This window comes from Carcharodon carcharias, chromosome 16, assembly GCF_017639515.1.
Source record: "Carcharodon carcharias isolate sCarCar2 chromosome 16, sCarCar2.pri, whole genome shotgun sequence".
Lineage (NCBI taxonomy): Eukaryota > Metazoa > Chordata > Chondrichthyes > Lamniformes > Lamnidae > Carcharodon > Carcharodon carcharias.
The window spans coordinates 2,013,461-2,032,886 of record NC_054482.1 but is presented as its reverse complement, the minus strand read 5'-3'; the positions used below and the strand labels follow the sequence as shown (position 1 = coordinate 2,032,886).

The 19,426-nt window shown below is 43.4% G+C and overlaps 2 protein-coding genes across 4 annotated transcripts in view; one reads left to right on the top strand and one right to left on the bottom strand.

The window, feature by feature from the left end:
- cdc73 (cell division cycle 73, Paf1/RNA polymerase II complex component, homolog (S. cerevisiae)) overlaps nt 1–3,005 on the bottom strand; it is a 384,146-nt gene extending 381,141 nt beyond the window's left edge. The window contains exon 1 of the mRNA XM_041207677.1: nt 2,824–3,005. Within this exon, the coding sequence (XP_041063611.1) occupies nt 2,824–2,954 (131 nt within the window). The 5' untranslated portion in view covers nt 2,955–3,005. The remainder of the gene's footprint in view (nt 1–2,823) is intronic.
- A 129-nt stretch (nt 3,006–3,134) lies between these two features.
- glrx2 (glutaredoxin 2) lies at nt 3,135–18,897 on the top strand. Of its 3 annotated transcripts, none has more exons than XM_041207682.1 (4): nt 3,135–3,279; nt 11,654–11,754; nt 15,968–16,144; nt 18,255–18,897. In XM_041207682.1, the coding sequence occupies exons 2-4, from the start codon at nt 11,692–11,694 to the stop codon at nt 18,402–18,404; spliced, it is 390 nt and encodes a 129-aa protein (XP_041063616.1). In that variant the 5' UTR covers nt 3,135–3,279; nt 11,654–11,691; the 3' UTR covers nt 18,405–18,897. The 3 variants fall into 3 exon arrangements, with proteins under 3 accessions (XP_041063616.1, XP_041063614.1, XP_041063615.1); XM_041207680.1 differs by lacking the exon at nt 3,135–3,279 and adding an exon at nt 3,977–4,222; XM_041207681.1 differs by lacking the exon at nt 3,135–3,279 and adding an exon at nt 5,239–5,616.
- Nucleotides 18,898–19,426: the final 529 nt, after the last annotated feature.

The window sequence follows — 19,426 nt, the reverse complement described above, 5'->3', positions numbered from 1 at the left end:
TTTTGCCACAGATGTGAATCCATTAAGATCTGGGTACAGACAGCTCCAAGTACATCATTTAAAAACTTATAGGTCTACAAAGATCTGGCTGGCTTTAAGTCTAAATGTCAGAGGTAATTTACTAACCCACTGCATCACCACTTCTTTTCTAATTAAAGTTAGATGAGATGACAAACATCGAGGGCCTAAAAACAAGATAACACAGTTTACTAGTTTAATTCTTTGATGTACTCTGTACAGTATCATTAGTACACTACAGAATTTCCTTTACAAGGGCATATATCTAACCAAATCTTGTCTATTACTTGGTGTACACTACAACATCAGAAAGGCAGAATACTGCAACCCGGTTTAATTTTACATTACAGAAAATATGAAACATTCCATGCAACTTTCAAGCAATTCATAATCATAATTTTCCAGTGTTTTTTTAGTGATTTCCACAATCCAGCAAATGTTTTGTCTTGAAAAAAGTTGTAAAAGGTTCAGCTAAACATCTCTGGTTCCTTGAATGAAGCCTGCATGTTAGCTGTAGATATACAAGGATGCCCAAAAAGCACAAACAACCTCTGCATATGCTTCAGATTGCCTACAAAAGTCATGACATTTGAAAAAAAAATGTTTCAATACGATAAATATAAATATAAATAAACATTTGATATCAGACCCTGAACTTTCTTAGCTGAGGAGCTAGAACTGGTCTCATTGCTACTTGGCTAGAGGAGGTTTAATGATTTCATCTCCAGATTACGATATACTCTGCTAAACATCCACACATGTGCATTGTAGCAAAGTTAATATTGGTCTTAGGTTCTCTGTGGTCCAATTCACCTGCCAATATTAACTGACTACTTAAAAAAAAAACCCACAGTATATGGCCAATTGGACAAGATTTTTAAATTCTTACAAGAATCAGCACTTTAGGCAAAAGAAAGAAGCAAATTGGAAGAAAAAAAAGTCTTGAGCAATGGGATGGAAAAGGTTTAAAATTTAAAATGCACAAGTTCTTTTTTGCCTATAGTGCAATTGTCCCTCCAAAGTTTCATATGTCATAAATGATTTTCTGACAAAGGGCTCCATTGTACAGACAGGCTTAACCAAAGCAAAAGCTTTCCACCAACTGATCCTCATAGACCTCATCCACTATCTGCCATCAAGAACTGCAGTTCCACCGCACAGACACTATTCAGGAGCTCTCACGTAATGAAGCCCTAACAAATTAGTACTAAAGCTTAGATTCACATCCTCCATTTCAGATGTTCTACTGCAGAGATGCGCTAAACGAAAATTGGACATCTCTTAGATGAAAAATATGCACACACACTGTTAATGTGTTTTTAACAATACAATATTAATAAGAAGGACTGCTCTCTTTTTATGAGCTGCACAGGCTATAGAACTGAGCAGCTTCATGTAAAATCAGAGTTTTACAACTCAGTAACATCTATTTCCACTCCCAAGATAAGCAAAACTTCATTCTTCCAAGGCCTATCTGAATATATATTCCTCGGGTTGGCGAAGCCAAGATAACACAAAGATCAGAAACAGCAGTGACACACAGTCCTGGGATTGATGACAGGCCTAATTTCTCTCTGGTTCCTTGCATTTAACCTTTTGGATTCACCATCAGCTGCTGTCTACTGTTGCTGTTTCTGCAATTCTTTACATGTGATTCCAAATCAATGTCAAAGCAAGTGCCCCAAGAAGGTTGCTCTAGCTTTCAAAGCAGCAGGGAGCTTCACAATATCATGTGCTAATTTTGTAGATAACCAACATTTCAGCCATAGTCCTACAAACACTCAGGACACTTGTTAATACTGCTTAATATGTTAAAGTCCATTCTATGTCAAGTAAACAAAGCCTACTCTTGAAATTTCCTCAGAAGGTTGGTTTGGGAGCTGTTTGTATTTTAAAATTGAATCATTTGGCTTGACCATCATCCTATTTCAAAATATCTCAAAGCACTTGATGTAATTAGCTTTCAGTGGAGTTACTATGATGTAGGTAAGTACAGCAGCCACTTGCATTTGCCAGTCAGTAATATTTTGGCTAAGATAGGGCAAGCGCCCTGTTCTTCTTCCAATATCACAGAGCCCTTAAAATGAAACAGAGCCACCGGAAGCAGCAGGCAGGACTTCAGTTTAACATCTCATCCGATCATGGGAGGCTTATAATAAATGTATATGCAAAGCATTCAATCTATTGGACTGAAAATACTGGGCAATGAGAAACTCGGCTCCAATACCTCAATGCAAAAACCGACAAAAAAAATTCGCCTCTTGTTTTTTTAAAAAAAAACCGACTTTAGTCAATTAAGGTCATGCAATCAGCTTGAGAAAAAAAAATTGCAAAAAGTCAAGAAAAGTTTGCGCAACAGCCTTTAGGCAGGAAAGCGATCACTTTAGCCAATACTTTTTTTGTGTGTTGTGTGTGTGTACGGAGTCATACAAGTGTCAGTTTCCCCAAAACATTGCCCCCCCCCCCTCCCCCCCAGCATATTAAACAAACACACACACACACACAGCCTCCTCCCTTTCTCTCCTTATGTTAAACAACTAAAGTGGCTTGTTGGGTGATGTTTACTGGCGAGGGGGGGGGGGGGGGGGGGGGGCAACGGTGTCCACAGTGCGCCAGCAGTTCCGACAGAGGCAGCGGCATCCCGCACATGCTGCTCAAACTCCACTCAACTCAACTCCTCAGCCCGGGCTCCACCCCCCACCCCCCCCCCACCCCCCTCTCCTCTATTATAAAGGTTTCCTCCACCCCTCCAAAAAAAAAACGCCCCCCTCCTCCTCCTCCCCCTCCCCCGCGGACACCACTCACCCCCAGATCACATAATTCGTCTTCACATTCTTCGGCCAAGAAAACTCCCCGAAAATGACCTCGTCCCCTTTCACCACAATCTCCTTCTTCTGGATGTTGTATTGACGCAGTACGCTCAGCACGTCCGCCATCTTGCCTCGGCTCCTAACAACCGGGTCCTGAGAGCCGGGGCTGCCCCACGCCGCTGCCTGTCAAGAATCAGGACCCCTCCCCTCCCCTCCCCTCCCCTCCCCAGCGCTCGGGGGCGGGGTCTGGGGCTGGGGCTGGGGCTGGGGCTGCCCGTGCAGACGGCCTGAGCTGGCGGAAGCACGCGGGCCAAGGTCGAGCGCAGCTGCCGGCCAAGGATCACGACCGGAGACTGGCACATTCCCCGGAAAATTAAAAAAAAAAAAAAACAACAAACCACCCGGGGCCTCGGGCGACGGTGCGGCGTTCACACTTTGCTTCCGGAGTGAGGTCGGGTGATCGAGTCGCTGCCGTGTATTTGTACGGCTCGCGGGATCTCCCCTGGCAACGGGTTTCCACGGGGAGGCGGAGACTGGAGGAGCAGCAGCAGCAACAGCAGCAGCAGCAACTTTGCCCCCCCCCCCCCCTCCCCCTCCTCCCTCCTCCCCCCTCCTCCCCCCTCCTCCCCCCTCCTCCTCCTCCTCCTCCAGCTCCATCTCCATCAGTCTTAACCTTCCACAGACTTCGAGCAACCCTATTTGCCGCAGCCCCTCTTCTCATCTACACACACACACACAAGTCTCGCTGTCCCACACTCTCTCTCTCTCTCTCTCTCTCTGGACTCCCACGTGCTCCTTGTGTCACTCTTGAGTTGACTTTAAATTTCTTATCATTGCCTTAGAATCCCCCCATGATCTCCCCTCCCCTCCCCTCCCCTCCCCTCCCCTCCCCTCACTCTACATGAGTCACCTCCTCCAGCCTTATTGCCATAAACCCTTTCTTTGTCTCTCTCTAACACTACATTATTTTTGTTTGTCCCCCCCCCCACCTCCTTTCTGCCTTTCCATCATTATGGCTGCTCATTTAGCCACTGGGCTGCTTCTACTGTCTAGCCTACCCCCCCCCCCCCCCCCCTCCCCTCCCCTGTATTTTGCCACTTCCTACAAATTAAACCTCCTTAAAATTCTTCCATTGATCTAAACGTATCTTTGGTTTCGTCCCCCCGACTCACTTCAACTGCCCTTCTCCCTTTGCTAAGTGCACTGCTTATTTTCCTCTTCCGTGTGAAGCTCGGAGAACTTTTCTCGCATCAGTGAGCACTCGGCTGTTGTTAGCGAATGCATTGCTCAGTACTAAAAGCTTAGGCAGAGTTAGGGGCTCTGCAATTTTTGCACTTCAGAATAATGGCTATTGCTTGGACAGTGTTTTAACGTAGTCATGAAACGCAGGTCTGGTGAGTTTTTTTTAAATTTGTTCTCAGGATGTGGGTGCAACTGGAAAGGCCATATTTATCGGCCATCCCTAGCTGTCCAGAGAAGATGGTGGTTGGCCTTCTTATTGAACTTCTGCTGTTCTCTGGTAATGGTGCTACAAATTGTGTTAGGAAGGGAATTCCAGGTTATCAGCAGTGAGGAAGGAATAGTGCTATATGATGAAGTCAGGGTGGTGTGCAGTTTTGAAGTCAAATATTGCCACAGTGCAGCTCCTGCCCTTCTCAATGATTGAAGCCATAGTAGGGGGAGTTGCTGTCAAACTACCCTTGGTCAGTTGCTGCATGTAGGTACGACAGAATGTATCCACGACGCACCAAGGGGCGAATATTAAAGTAAAAAGCAGGAGCACCAATTAGGGGAAGTGCTCTCTCCTGGGTGGTGTTGTGATACAAACACTTCCTACACACCCAGAGCCTTGCAATGTTCTCAAAGTAGCAAAAAAAAAGCAAGGATAAAAGCTGTGACCATTTACGGGAAACAATCTGAAACTCCTCTCCAACTCCTTCAGGCAATCAAAACTAGTCCAAAAGGTCACATTGACCTTGATTTACACTGCAGATTACCTACTTACTGTAGGATGTAATCTTTGCCTCAATGCCTTGTGCTGACTTAACATATAACGAACCTGTATTCTTACAGTTTGTACTATTTCTATTGACTAAAGGCACTATGGAAGAGAAACTCATTGCATATACACCACAGTCCACAGTGGAGTGACAAAGGTTCAAACTCCTGCCCTGCTAAGTTATTTATTGCAACCATGCCTGCTGAGGAAATACAAAGCAGAGACTAGCAATTTTCCAGCGGCAACAGGCTTTCAACAAGCTGTCCTTGCACACACATTTTAGCAACAAGTAGTAGAATTTATATGGAAATTAGGATCTAAATGACAAAGGTATTTACTTCCATCCATACCAAGACCAATGCAAATACCCTAAATAGTGTCAAGTCTAGATTATCCATGCAGTGTGTAATTCATCTTCATTGGGGATCCTACACTCAACAGATAACATACAAAGGGAGCATAGTCCTTGGATTCTGAGGAGGAATCTTTGATATTGCAACAAAAGTATCAGAGTTATAGCTCACCAAACATTTGTTCATCCAGTCTTGGAATATGCACATTGTGTGTGGAGTCCTTATATGGTGAGATTGAAGCAATCCAAACATGTGCTGCACGATCCTGCACAAATCAGTATGGGAAATACACCAGGTCCCATCAAAGATTTGGAATGGAATCGCTACAGAAAAGGAGGGAGAAAAATAGACTGACCATGTTGTATACCATATGGATTGGACTGGTGGGAATTGACGAACAAGTACCTGGTGTCCTCCGGCAATGACAAAACACAAGGTAGCCATCCACACAAGCTATAAAGACCATTTGTTTCCAAGAGAGTGTATCAGCAATCTTTCTTCCCAAGGACAATCCCACAATGGAATAATCTGACAAAGGAAATAGTCACAGCCTCATCACTTGAAATCTTCAAGATCCATCTTTAGACTATTTCCATTTAAAAGTTTTCATTATTACGGCTACCATTTCAGCAGGTCATGCCTGATTTAGCTAGTGCTACCCATATAAATCTTTGCAGAAGCCAATTATTAGTCTGTGATGCCGAGACAACTAAAGCAGAAGTGGTGCTGCATTGATGGCAGTGCTGTTCTTCATATAAGACACCAAACTGAAATAACAGCTGCCTTCACAATTGGTTCAAGATCCATGGCACAATGGAAAGGTCAGAGTTGGCTTAGTGCCCGAACAACCGTGGGAGTAGGCCAGACAACACTTCAAGCTTATTGAGCTAATGAATACTATCCCCCTGCCTCTACCCAGACACAAAAATAAGAGCAAAATACTGCAGATGCTGGAAATCTGAAATAAAAACTGAAAGTGCTGGAAATGCACAGCAGGTCTGGCAGCGTCTGTGGAGAGAGAAAGAGAGTTAACGGGAATTTTCCAGCCCCCCCCCCCCCCCCCCCCCAGCTGATGTATTGCAGGCGGAGGTGGTATGTAGAATAAATGGGTGGCTAGCCCAATGCCTTCTTGACCATCCCCGAGCTGTCTCTCCTATTATGATGGGCAGTTAACGTGAGCCAGTCCACCCACCTTTAGGCCTATTGAGGCCCTTTACTGGCCAACTAATGATCAGTTAAAGGCCTGTTTCCAGCTCCGCTGCAATAAATATGTGACTGGGGAAGGTGGAACAAAGGAAATCATCCTGTTACTTTTACAGCTGAGGCTAAAAGACAGGAAGGAAGAGTACTGTGTCCATCGGGGGCATTCACCCCCCCCCCCCCCACCCCACCCCAAGGTCGTGTCCCCCTTTCATTCCCCTCCCATCCCCAAAACCTAAATACGCCACTCTCCTCCTCAACCTCCCTAGGGTCCTTGTGTTTTTTTTACCCATTCATGTGATGTTGGCATTGCTGGCTAGGTCAGCATTTATTGTCCATCCCTAATTGCCCTTGAGAAGGTAGTGGTGAGCTACCTTCACAAACCACTTCAGTCCATGTGGTGTTGGTACATCCAAAGAGCTACTAGGGAGGAAGTTCCAGGATTTTGACCCAGCACCAGTGAAGGAATGGTGATACAGTTCCAATGGTGAATGGCTTGGAGGGGAACTTACAGATGGTGGTGTTCCCACATGTCTGCTGCCCTTGTCCTTCTAGACAGTAGTGGTCGTGGGTTTGGAAGATGCTTTCTAAGGAACCTTGAGTTTCTGCAGTGCATCTTGTAGATGGTACTCACTGCTGCCACTATTCGCCAGTGGTGGAGGGAGTGAATGTTTGTGGATAAAGTGCCAATCAAGCGGACTGCTTTGTCCTGGATGGTGCCAAGCTTCTTGAATGTTGTTGGAATTGCGCTAATCCGGGTAAGTGGCCCTGGTGGAACCCAAACTGAGCATCACTGAGCAGGTTATTGCTAAACAAGTGCCACTTGATAGTACTTTTGATGACCCCTTCCATCACTTTACTAATGATCGAGAGTAGACTGATGGGGTGATAATTGGCTGGGTTGGATTTGTCCTGCATATCTGGGCAATGTTCCACACAGCCAGGTAGATGCCAGCATTGTAGCTGTACTGGAATAGCTTGGCTAGGGGCACAGCAAGTTATGGAGCACAAGCCTTCAGCACTATCGCTGGAATATTGTCAGGGCTGAAGACTAGCAACTGTGATGCCGGGGACCTCTGGAGGAGGCCGAGGTAGATCATCCACACGGCACTTCTGGCTGAAGATTGTTACAAACGCGTCAGCCTTAACTTTTGCACTGATGTGCTGGGCTCCCCAATCATTGAGGATGGAGACATTTGTGGAGCCTCCACCTCCAGTGAGTTTGTTTAATTGCCCACCACCATTTACGACTGAATGTGGTAAGACTGCAGAGCTTAGATCTGACCCGTTGGTTGTGGAATTGCTTAACTCTATCTATTGCATGCTGCTTGTGTTGTTTGGCACGCAAGTAGTCCTGAGTAGCAGCTTCACCTCATTTTTAGGCATGACTGGTGCTGCTCTTGGCATGCCCTCCTGCACTCTTCATTGAACCAGAGTTGAACCCCTGGCTTGGTGGCAATGTTAGAGTGGGGGATATGCCGGCCCACGAGGTTACAGATTGTGGTTGAGTACAATTCTGCTGCTGCTGATGGCCCACAGCACCTCATGGCTTCCGGTCTTGAGTTGCTAGATCTGTTCAAAATCATTTAGCACGGTGGTAGTGCCACACAACACAATGGAGGGTATCCTCAATGTGACGAGGGGGCTTTGTCTCCAAAAGGACTTTGTGGTGGTAACTTCTACCGATACTGTCATGGACAGATGCATCTGCGGCAGGCAGGTTGGTGAGAATGAGGTCAAGTATGTTTTTCCCTCATGTTGGTTTCCTCATCATCTGCCGCAGACCCAGTCTAGCAGCTATGTTGTTTAGGACTCTGCCAGTTAGGTCTCTAGCGCTGCTACCGAGCCACTCTTGGTGATGGACATCGAAGTCCCCCACCCAGAGTACATTCTGCGCCCTTGCCACCCTCAGCGTACCTCCAAGTGGTGCTCAACATGGAGGAGCACGGTTTCATCAGCTGTTCCCCAGCCATCCCCATCCCTTCCCAACCAGAAGTTCTGGTGCTGTTGGACGACTCAGCTGCCAATTAATCAGCAGGTCTGGCAGCATCGGCGGAGAAGAAAAGAGTTGACGTTTCGAGTCCTCATGACCCTTCGACAGAACTTGAGTTCGAATCCAAGAAAGATTTGAAATATAAGCTGGTTTAAGGTGTGTGTGTGGGGGGCGGAGAGATAGAGAGACAGAGAGGTGGAGGGGGTTGGTGTGGTTGTAGGGACAAACAAGCAGTGATAGAAGCAGATCATCAAAAGATGTCAACGACAATAGTACAATAGAACACATAGGTGTTAGAGTTAAAGTTGGTGATATTATCTAAACGAATGTGCTAATTAAGAATGGATGGTAGGGCACTCAAGGTATAGCTCTAGTGGGGTTTTTTTTATTATTATATAATGGAAATAGGTGGGAAAAGGAAAATCTTTATAATTTATTGGAAAAAAAAGGGAAGGGGGAAACAGAAAGGGGGTGGGGATGGGGGAGGGAGCTCACGACCTAAAGTTGTTGAATTCAATATTCAGTCCGGAAGGCTGTAAAGTCCCTAGTCGGAAGATGAGGTGTTGTTCCTCCAGTTTGCGTTGGGCTTCACTGGATGCTACATTCAAAAACAGTTCCTCTGACATGTCCTCCTTCTTCCTTAACCGAGGTTTTCCACCCACGGTCGTTGACAGGGCCCTCAACCATGTCCGGCCCATCTCCCGCGCATCCGCCCTCACGCCTTCTCCTCCCTCCCAGAAACATGATAGGGTCCTCCTTGTCCTCACTTATCACCCCACCAGCCTCCGCATTCAAAGGATCATCCTCCGCCATTTCCGCCAACTCCAGCATGATGCCACCACCAAACACATCTTCCCTTCACCCCCTTTATCGGCATTCCGTAGGGATCGCTCCCTCCGGGACACCCTGGTCCACTCCTCCATCACCCCCTACTCCTCAACCCCACGTCCTATGGCACCACCCCATGCCCAGGCAACACCTGCCCCTTCACTTCCTCTCTCCTCACCGTCCAAGGACCCAAACACTCCTTTCAAGTGAAGCAGCATTTCACTTGCATTTCCCCCAACTTAGTCTACTGCATTCGTTGCTCCCAATGTGGTCTCCTCTACATTGGAGAGACCAAACGTAAACTGGGCGACCGCTTTGCAGAACACCTGCGGTCTGTCTGCAAGAATGACCCAAACCTCCCTGTCGCTTGCCATTTTAACACTCCACCCTGCTCTTTTGCCCACATGTCTGTCCTTGGCTTGCTGCATTGTTCCAGTGAAGCCCAACGCAAACTGGAGGAACAACACCTCATCTTCCGACTAGGGACTTTACAGCCTTCCGGACTGAATATTGAATTCAACAACTTTAGGTCGTGAGCTCCCTCCCCCATCCCCACCCCCTTTCTGTTTCCCCCTTCCCTTTTTTTTCCAATAAATTATAAAGATTTTCCTTTTCCTTTTCCCACCTATTTCCATTATATAATAAAAAAACCCCACTAGAGCTATACCTTGAGTGCCCTACCATCCATTCTTAATTAGCACATTCGTTTAGATAATATCACCAACTTTAACTCTAACACCTATGTGTTCTATTGTACTATTGTCGTTGACATCTTTTGATGATCTGCTTCTATCACTGCTTGTTTGTCCCTACAACCTCACCACCCCCCCCCCCCCCCCCCACTCCACCTCTCTGTCTCTCTATCTCTCCGCCCCCCACACACACACCTTAAACCAGCTTATATTTCAAATCTTTCTTGGATTCGAACTCAAGTTCTGTCGAAGGGTCATGAGGACTCGAAACGTCAACTCTTTTCTTCTCCGCCGATGCTGCCAGACCTGCTGAGTTTTTCCAGGTAATTCTGTTTTTGTTTTGGATTTCCAGCATCAGCAGTTTTTTTGTTTTTAGCCAATTAATCACATTGGCCAGCAGCCCTCGTTTCCGGGACTTCCTTTCCCCTCGGGCCAGAAGTTCCACACTTACCTTGTTAAGGCTGCGCCTCGGACGTATTATCGCAGGGCAGCACTTTTTTAAGTAGGCATTTCTACTGGGGTGGGAGGGGGGGGGGAAGTAGAGATGAATACGCCCCGCTGTAAAATTCGCCACTTTCGCGTCCAATATGACTCTTAATATTCGAGTCGAAATATCAACTCTGTTTTGTTCTCCGCAGAGGCTGTGATACCTGGTGTTTGCAGCACGTTCTGTTTTTATTTGTTTATAGTCAACACACTTAGAAATAGTTTTATCTGATCAAATCCTTGCAACTTGATCGTTCTATTCAAAGTTAAATATAGATAATATACAATTATGTGTATATTTATACATATTTACACTTTACCATTACACTTCCCTTAATAATTGTGATCAGTGCCAGTTCTCGGTTTGAATCACTGGCAACTCTACAGATGTAAACCTGGAAAATGATAAATATTATAAATATTCAGGTTGGAGATGTGCACCGCGCACATGGCTATAAATTTCGACCTCTATAATATCACGATGCCGTTGATTTTTGCACATTGCGGCTGGTGTGGTGTTGCCTCCCTGGGGAGGGTTTGCTGTCTGCCAGGCTCTGCCCCACGTGGTTCAGGTATCGGCTTCACAGTGGACCTGACACACACCCAACAGCTGATTGTGACGCCTGGTAGCCGAATCCAGCGGCAGGGGCGCACGGTGCACTCGATGGGCAGTGACCCTGCGATCTCTCCCGGTTGCCTGGCAGGTGGGGTGGTGGGGGGGGGGGGTTGTTGTTCACGCGGTATGGACAAGTTTCAAACTCCGTCCCCACATTTGCTCGCTTATTTGGCTTGCGCTCTGGCCCCTGGTGTTGGGTGCCCAGCGGTTTGCTTTCCGATCACATAATGGGCGAACTTTGCAACACACCACCTCCCCCTCCTCACGACGTTCATCTGTCAGTGGGAAACACTTCCGAACAACCACGTTCGGCTTCATGTCCTTTGCGTTCTGAATCTAACCAGCATTCTCAACGTTGTTTATCATGGGAAATATATTCAACAAAACAGGAAATGTTGGAAATACTCAGCTCGTCAGACAGCATCGGAAAAAGACTTAAGGTCGGCGACATGGGGGGTGGGGGCGTGTGTACCAGATCCTGCTTGGAGAACTATCTTATTTCATTTACCAAAAGTTGACCTTAACCATAAGGGTCGCGAAAGCGTAATAAACCACACATTTCCTTTTCTGGCGACGGTATCTTTTAAAAACCACAAATGTGTTTAATGCTTTATACCTTAAACTATTCCTCTTATGCCTGAATAACTTGTTTCGTTAGTTTCAGCACTCACAACAGAGTTTCTTCCTTTTGTGAGAATGGGGCAGTTTTTTACCAGATTACCAGAAGCACATCGAGATGCTGCTTTGCATTTTATTCGCGTAAGTTTCCTTCACTGTTATCCGAATGTACATTAGTTTTGTACACTTCCATTAACTGTTGTTATTCTACCTATTTGACTGCATCATTTACTCACATTCGGACTAACCATTCCAGAGGCCCTTCACTAAAATGTATTTGGCAAATCGTTTCTTCCCTTTGAAGAGGCGGTACAGTTATGTTGTTTTCAATTGAACCACAGGTGAAGTGATTATATTGCACCTGTCCCTCGCGGAAAAGCATATTTTTGTCCACAAGTCCATCAAGTAGTGGACTGCAGATGAGGCCCTGTGGGAACAGAAAATAGTAGGCCCTTAGCAGATTGCCAAAGTCATTTTGCAGAAGGCCTCACTGCCACAACTTTCAAACAGGCACCAAGATGTAGCTTGACTGGTGGTGAGAAGGGTTTCTATGTCAGATCCTTCCTGCATGCCCAGAGTCTCACTGCCTTGGTACACTGGCCTCGAGGCGACTGAAGTGGGGAAGAGGCTGTCACCCACCTCCTTCAGGAATATGCCTTTGTAAAGAAGGTTTGGTTTTTGTGGACGTTCATGTCGAGCAGCTGCATAAAGCAGTACTCTGCTCTACGGGCTACTCCCAATGAGGCAAACATCGCCTGCTGCTGGAGGTCCATCAGTTTGGTGAAATTTTAAAACATTTCAGAAAAGGATCTTCAAACACCTTACAGAATTGAATATTGCCAGAGAAAGCGTCAGAGCCCTTCCAAAGATTACCATTCCATTTTCCATCTGAACTGTAAAACTATGACATGATTGGGATTTTAAAGTCAAATTAATGCATTACCATGAAGAGGCAGAGCAAATCATCAAATTGCATTGATGTAGTACTTTTAAGATAAAGAATCTCTCATGACTGTTCATGGAGAAGTTTAACTAAGAAAATGGATGCCAAGCCTGCAAGGGAGCAAATGGGGAAGCATGACCAAGCTCTTGATCGAATAAATAGATTTTCATGAATCTTTCTGAAGGAGTAGGAAGTGGAGAGTCTGACAATTAAGGAGGAAATATCAGAAAGCTGATTCTAGATGACTGAAGGGAATGCTCCTGTTTTGAAGATCACAGGGAGGAGGAAATGTCCAAAAGGCTGAAATTTGAGGCTGGGCTGGGCTGGGTGGGTATACAGGAGTGTGTGTGTGTGTGGGGTGGGGGGGCGGGGGGTGCGGAATCACTGTGGACTATAGGATGGAGATATTTGCAGAGATATGAGGATATCAATTTAATTGTGTTCCAGGAAAGAAGCTGATGTAGGCTAAGCAGGACAGGGATGTTATGTGAACAAGACCGTGATAATCTTTTCTTCTGCACTAGTTATTCTGTTGGATTCATCACTACCAGGATCCCCTGTAATTGGGCCCTGTGTCCTCTGCAATTAGTCTGGTCCAGCTTTTATGGTGACAATAATGATGAAATAGCCAGCGTTTACCGCCATTACTGCAATGAAAGTGACAGCACCTTTCGGAAAAAAACAAAAATAGCTGGAAAAACTCAGCAGGTCTGACAGCATCTGCGGAGAGGAGTACAGTTAACGTTTCAAGTCCGTATGACTCAGTCACATGTATAATGATGCACAAATCCAGAAGTTGCTGTCAGTAATTCTACACTCCTACAGAAGGTCTGCTGTTGAGGTCCCCCAAAGAGCAATCCCCTTAGCAATCAGAAAATTGTTAAGCACTCGTGCTATAAAAGCCCTTGAAAAATATATACCCTGGTCAATGAGATGTAATTCAATTTTTAATGGCACAAAAATATCATAAATACTGCTAAACATCCTCACCGGCCCTGAAAAGCTAATTTTCTATTTGTAGAATGTCAAAATTCTCCATTATATTAAAAACAATTCCACATATTTTTTTTAAAGTTTGTTTACTGTATTTTAGTTTCTATCTTAATCTATAATCATTATCATTTATTTCACTGTCTGAAAATTTAAATTATAAATGAAGGGATTCAGTGCTTTTCACCTACTGGTTTGATGTCTTTGAGAATACATTTATGTAATTGACTGCTTAGCCTGCTTGCTGCCATCACTGCTGCCTGATCCCTTAAGATCACTTTAGCTTGATGCCACATTTAACCCAATGGGAAAGGGATAGTCTGCATCTCAGAAATCACTGGATCTTTGTGGACAACTTTCTTTGAGATTAGTAGTGAGCGCTGTTGCTTTACCACTGACCACAAAATCCAGGCCTATTTATCTTCCCTGTCCCAATCACATAATGATGTGACCTGCGATTGTAACACTTGAAACCACTCATTGCCGTATTCCAGCATGCACAATCTTGCACATATCCCCACATGGGTTCTCCAATTTCTGGATGGCAGACTGATAAATACTCTAGCAAGACAAAGCCAATGATAAAACACCAAGCTGTTTTATTTTACATATAATATATAAACAAACAGAATACAGTTTTCACTGAATACTGAAATACTCATAAGAGAAAATAGCAAACCATGCCATACTACTACAAAAACAGAATTACCTGGAAAAACTCAGCAGGTCTGGCAGCATCGGCGGAGAAGAAAAGAGTTGACGTTTCGAGTCCTCATGACCCTTCGACAGAACTTGAGTGAGTCCAAGAAAGGGGTGAAAAAATTCTTCTCCGCCGATGCTGCCAGACCTGCTGAGTTTTTCCAGGTAATTCTGTTTTTGTTTTGGATTTCCAGCATCCGCAGTTTTTTTGTTTTTATGCCATACTACTAACTCTGTTAGCAAGCTGTTCACAACCTTAAATGCTGCAAAGAGGCTAAGGAGGGATAAAGCACCATGATTATAATCACAGGGGCAATAATTTACAATAAATCCTAAAGTACACTTCATTGATAATCCATAGCTAAAAATTAGCGGAAGTATTCTATAGAGAACAATAACGTCACCTGGTAATTATTATAAACTTTTACCTGTTTCACTATCACCTGAACCTCGAAACTCTTAACCAGATCACTGGTTAATGACCCCGTGGTATATGCCATTCCATAATACTGTTTTATTTTTGTGTGAGGACTTTATTTCATATGAGGTCTAATTTACACTCATTTGACATTTATTGTGGATAGAAGTATCTATGCACTTCATAATACTGAGATACAGACACATTAGGACTAATGATTGCTGGATTATTACTTTGTACTTATCAAAGGATGATTTCCTTTGAAGCAACTGAATTTTGATGAGTGCATTAATTGGCCTCAATATCCCTGGGTTAGGGAAGGTCAGAATTCATTCAGCTTTTCAACTTCTGGTCATTGTTCAGTGATCTCTGCTTTATAGTGCTCAAGCATGGAAATTAGGCAAGAACAGGCATGGTGTTAGCTATGACAGCATCCACAGTCAACTGGCCAAACAGCAATCATATTATAGGTTAAGGTATAAAGAACAGTTGTTTGATTGAGGTACCAATGGGGTATTGCTGCCCATAAGACAGGATCTCAGCATGAGTTGGTACCTAAAAAGGAGAAAAGCAAAACTTACAGATGCTGATTTGGAAAATTTTAAGACCAGTATATGTAGCATATAACAGTAAATAAGATCAAAGGATCACAAGAAATAGGAGAAGAAGTAGGCCATTTGGTCCAACGAGCCTGCTCGTTATTGAGTAAGATCACGGCTAATGACCCTCAGAGAAGAAATTCTCCTAATCTCGGTCTTAAATGGGAGACTGTGCTAATGCTAATATCCCCAACATGATGAACTCTTATCTCATGCAGTAACCTTTTATGTGGCACTTTAACAAATAGCTTTTGGAAATCCAAATGCACTACACCTACTGGTTATCTTTTATCTGTACTGCGTGTTGAATCCTCAAGGAACTCTAATAAATTTGTCAAACATGATTTTCCTTTTACAAAACCATGTCGATTCTGCCTGATTTTATAATGATTTTCTAAATGTCCTGCTACTACCTCCTTAATAACGGATTCTAGCATTTCCCCAATAATAGATGTTAGACTAATGGCCTATAGTTTCCTGCCTTCTGTCCCACTCCATTCTTGAATAGTGGTGTTACATATGTTAAGCACTTTTGTCTTCCTGATAATGCAGAAGGTGCTACATGAGTTCACATTCTTAAAAGTAGTCATAACAATAGTCTTGTAAAAGATGGCCAGGATTTAAAAGAAACAAATCATGAAGCAGGTAGTGAACAAAATTAAGCAGTTACTTAGTTTCTTAATTGTGAATTATGTTTTTTTTCAGAACCAAGTTGTACAAAATTGTGTAGTTATATTTTCCAAGACCTACTGCCCTTATTGTATGAAGGCAAAGAGCATCTTTGAAGAAATAGGAGCCAATTTCAAGGCAATTGAACTGGATCAGCGTAAGGATGGTGACCACATTCAAAATACTCTTGAGGAATTGACTGGCATTAGGACAGTAAGTCACCAATATTTGTCCTATCTGCATCTTCTCAAGTTAAATGAAGCAAAATAATATATGGTTCTCCCAGGAATCAAAAATAAGGTTAAAAACAAAAAAACTGCGGATGCTGGAAATCCAAAAAAAAACAGAAATACCTGGAAATACTCAGCAGATCTGGCAGCATCAGCTTTGTTCTCCGCCGATGCTGCCAGACCTGCTGAGTTTTTCCAGGTATTTCTGCTTTTGTATCAAAAATAAGGTACTAGGAGCAAAATAAATAGCTTCCCACTGGAAGATACATTTCAATTATTTATTTTCATGTAAACTTTGGGATATTGTGCCAAAATACCTATAATAGAGTTAAATAGGAAAAAGGTTAGCTGAACTCAGCCAGGTTAGAGGTGGTCTCTACAGTTGGCATTAAGACTGCTGAGTTAAAAGGCAGGGAATTTGCCTAGGGCAGCCCATCCAGCCACTCTTATTTGCTATTGAGAAACCTATCTGGACATGAATGCATGTTGATGTTGGATATGGATAAGTCTGGCTCAGGATTGATGTACCATGCAAGCTAATAGCTTACTTGTATTTACTACTATGCCTCACATATTAAGCCACTCAAGGTATCAGAGGGCAGCCAGAGCTGTACCAAAGAAGAGATTCAATGATCCTGGAAAGCAAGAGAGGAGAGATTGATGGTTAGAGAAATAATAATTGGAACTGATGAATCATTGAGGGACAGTATTTTAATGAAAGGCATTCAGATAACAAATGACACAATATATTGGAAAAGTCTTATGTTTGCACAATGGCAAAAAATGAATCTATTTTTTATCAGTGTTTATTGCTGTTTTGTCAATTACAATACTTTGTAAATATGCTAATTTCCTATTGGTAAAATATTAACAGTAATCGGGACAACTAAACTGAAATTGTAAAAGCTCTCTGTTTATTTACTGCCACAACTGTTATATAAGAATAGTTTTGAAAACAAATAATTTCAAAATTTATATTTTTGATTCTAACGTTATTCCATCATCAACCTTCAAACAATTAAAATGGAAGATATTTAGATAAAACTTATTGTCACCTTACCAGACGCTGCCTTTACTTTAGACTTAAAGGGGTGTAGGGACAAAGGACTCATTAGATAACTGTTTCAATGAATTGGCACAGACATAATGAGTCAAATGTCTCAGTTCTGTGCTGTAACATTCTGATTTCTGTGATTCCATCTTCCTTTTTGCAGAGCATGCAACCCCTGCAGAGATGTGGAGGCTAGATCACTGAAAGTATTTAAAGAAGAGGTAGATAGATTTTTGAAATATCAAGGAGTTGAGGGCTATGAGTTGGCTGGCACGAAAGAACAGTTGAGGCCTGGAATGGATTAGCCATGATCTTATTGAATGGCGGGGCAGGCTTGAGGGGCCGAATGGCCTACTCCTGCTCCTATTTCTTATGTTCTTACGTTCAGTGCAATCCATAAATATAAACTAGATACCAACTAATGCAAGCACCAGACTTGGAATGTGACTGGTACTGTCTCCACTTTAATAGTATTGGATAGTTAATGAAATTACACAGGCATAAGGAATAAGATTGTGTCCAAGCTACAAACCACATGGGCATTTAAAGGGACAATTTTTCCATATTAGGAAAGTTTGAGAGACAGGCTTACTTTCTAGAAGTGTCTATTCTGGAGACAGAACTCAGTTGATATATAGTAGAAACTCTCCTCTGTAGCAGACACTTGTAGCAATATATGTGGTTAGTGAAGCAATAGTCATTGAATGATCATTCCACACAGACTTACATCCAAATCTGGTAAAACAATTTTAGAAGGTATTTCCTGGACAACCAAATCCACTGAAATCCGTGTTTATGTTCACAAAATAATTATGGATCAGGAAGACCATTCAACTGTAATTAGTTAATCCATTCAGTAGTAGCCTACAGTCCTATTGCACAATCTAACAGTTTCCTAAATGTATCCAGGTGTCTTTGGTCTATAATATTCTTATCTTGTAGTCGATATCATTTGATAAGGGAATCTGTTCAGAAGGAATAAGAGAGTCAGATCTAGGGCACAGGGTTTGACGTATATTATTCCGATATTTTCTTTTGCCAGGTTCCAAGAGTATTTGTAAATGGAAAATGCATTGGTGGCGCTATGGACACACACAAGCTCCATTCAAGTGGTAAACTGCTGCCTTTAGTGTTACGGTGTTCTCCACCTTGCAAATGGGATGAAAGCTATTACCTTCATCGTTCTCATTAATATTGAACCTGCATTTTTCTAACTGCTTGCTGCTTTTGAAATAAATCATGGCGTTTCAGTGTTGTGCCAGATTACTTGTATTCACATAGACACAGATCTTCCAGTCTCTGGATAGTTATATCCCAGAGGTACCCTGGAAGCTGTACTGGGGGACCCCTCAGAAGTCTGCACACAAGGACTGCATGGGAATTTCCCAACAAGTTTCAACCCCCAATCACCTCTCAATGCCCCAACTATCCCCAACTCCACCCTGACCACATCACCCACCCTACTTTCTCACCCACTTTCTTTCTCTCCTAGCTTGGCAAAGTGGCTAGGATGTGTGAACTTACTAGCAGCTAGTGCCATAAAAAGGGGACGTGGCTTCATTTCTGCCAACGATCTTGCACTGCACTGAAGGACTCCAGCTCCAGCTACACTGCACTGCACATTTCTCAGGAGGGCCAGTTTGGAAGTGCAGGCGAAAAATGTGGAGCTCCAGTCCAAGATAAGAAAATAGGAGTAGAGTGGCAATCCGATGATGATTTCCACTCCATGGAAGATTCAGCCCATGGTATAATGCAAAGCATTTTCTTTTCCCACTCCAACACTTTTAACATATGTACTTCTATGCTTTCATCAGCTAACAATCTCTGCACATGGTGCCTGTTTATACATCCAGGCAATATATTAATACTTATGATATATTAGTTATCCTCTTTTAACTTGGGTTGTATTGTGCTTTGAATTTTCATTTCAAATTTATTTATTTTATTCCTCCCCTGCCCCTACCCCTGCCAGAAGAGAATTGCTTTGCCTAAATATTTGATGGATAAGATGGACACGCTGAGTGAATTGTGGCTACATATTGTGACATGTGTAACATGACTGTCACCACATTATTTGTTTTCCAATGCACCTCTAAGCATTTGCATTATGCAGAATTTTGTGTTCAATTCCATTCCTTTGATGGATTTGATACAGCTTTTTTCAGGATCACTCTCTAAAAAGAGTTGGACGGACAGCCTGTTTCGAGACCTTAG

Excerpts from the sequence above, each read along its gene's own strand:
- glrx2 (XM_041207680.1), top strand. Across the intron at positions 11,755-15,967 it reads CTGCTTTGCATTTTATTCGC|AACCAAGTTGTACAAAATTG; the intron begins GTAAGTTTCCTT and ends GTTTTTTTTCAG. Across the intron at positions 16,145-18,254 it reads AATTGACTGGCATTAGGACA|GTTCCAAGAGTATTTGTAAA; the intron begins GTAAGTCACCAA and ends TTCTTTTGCCAG.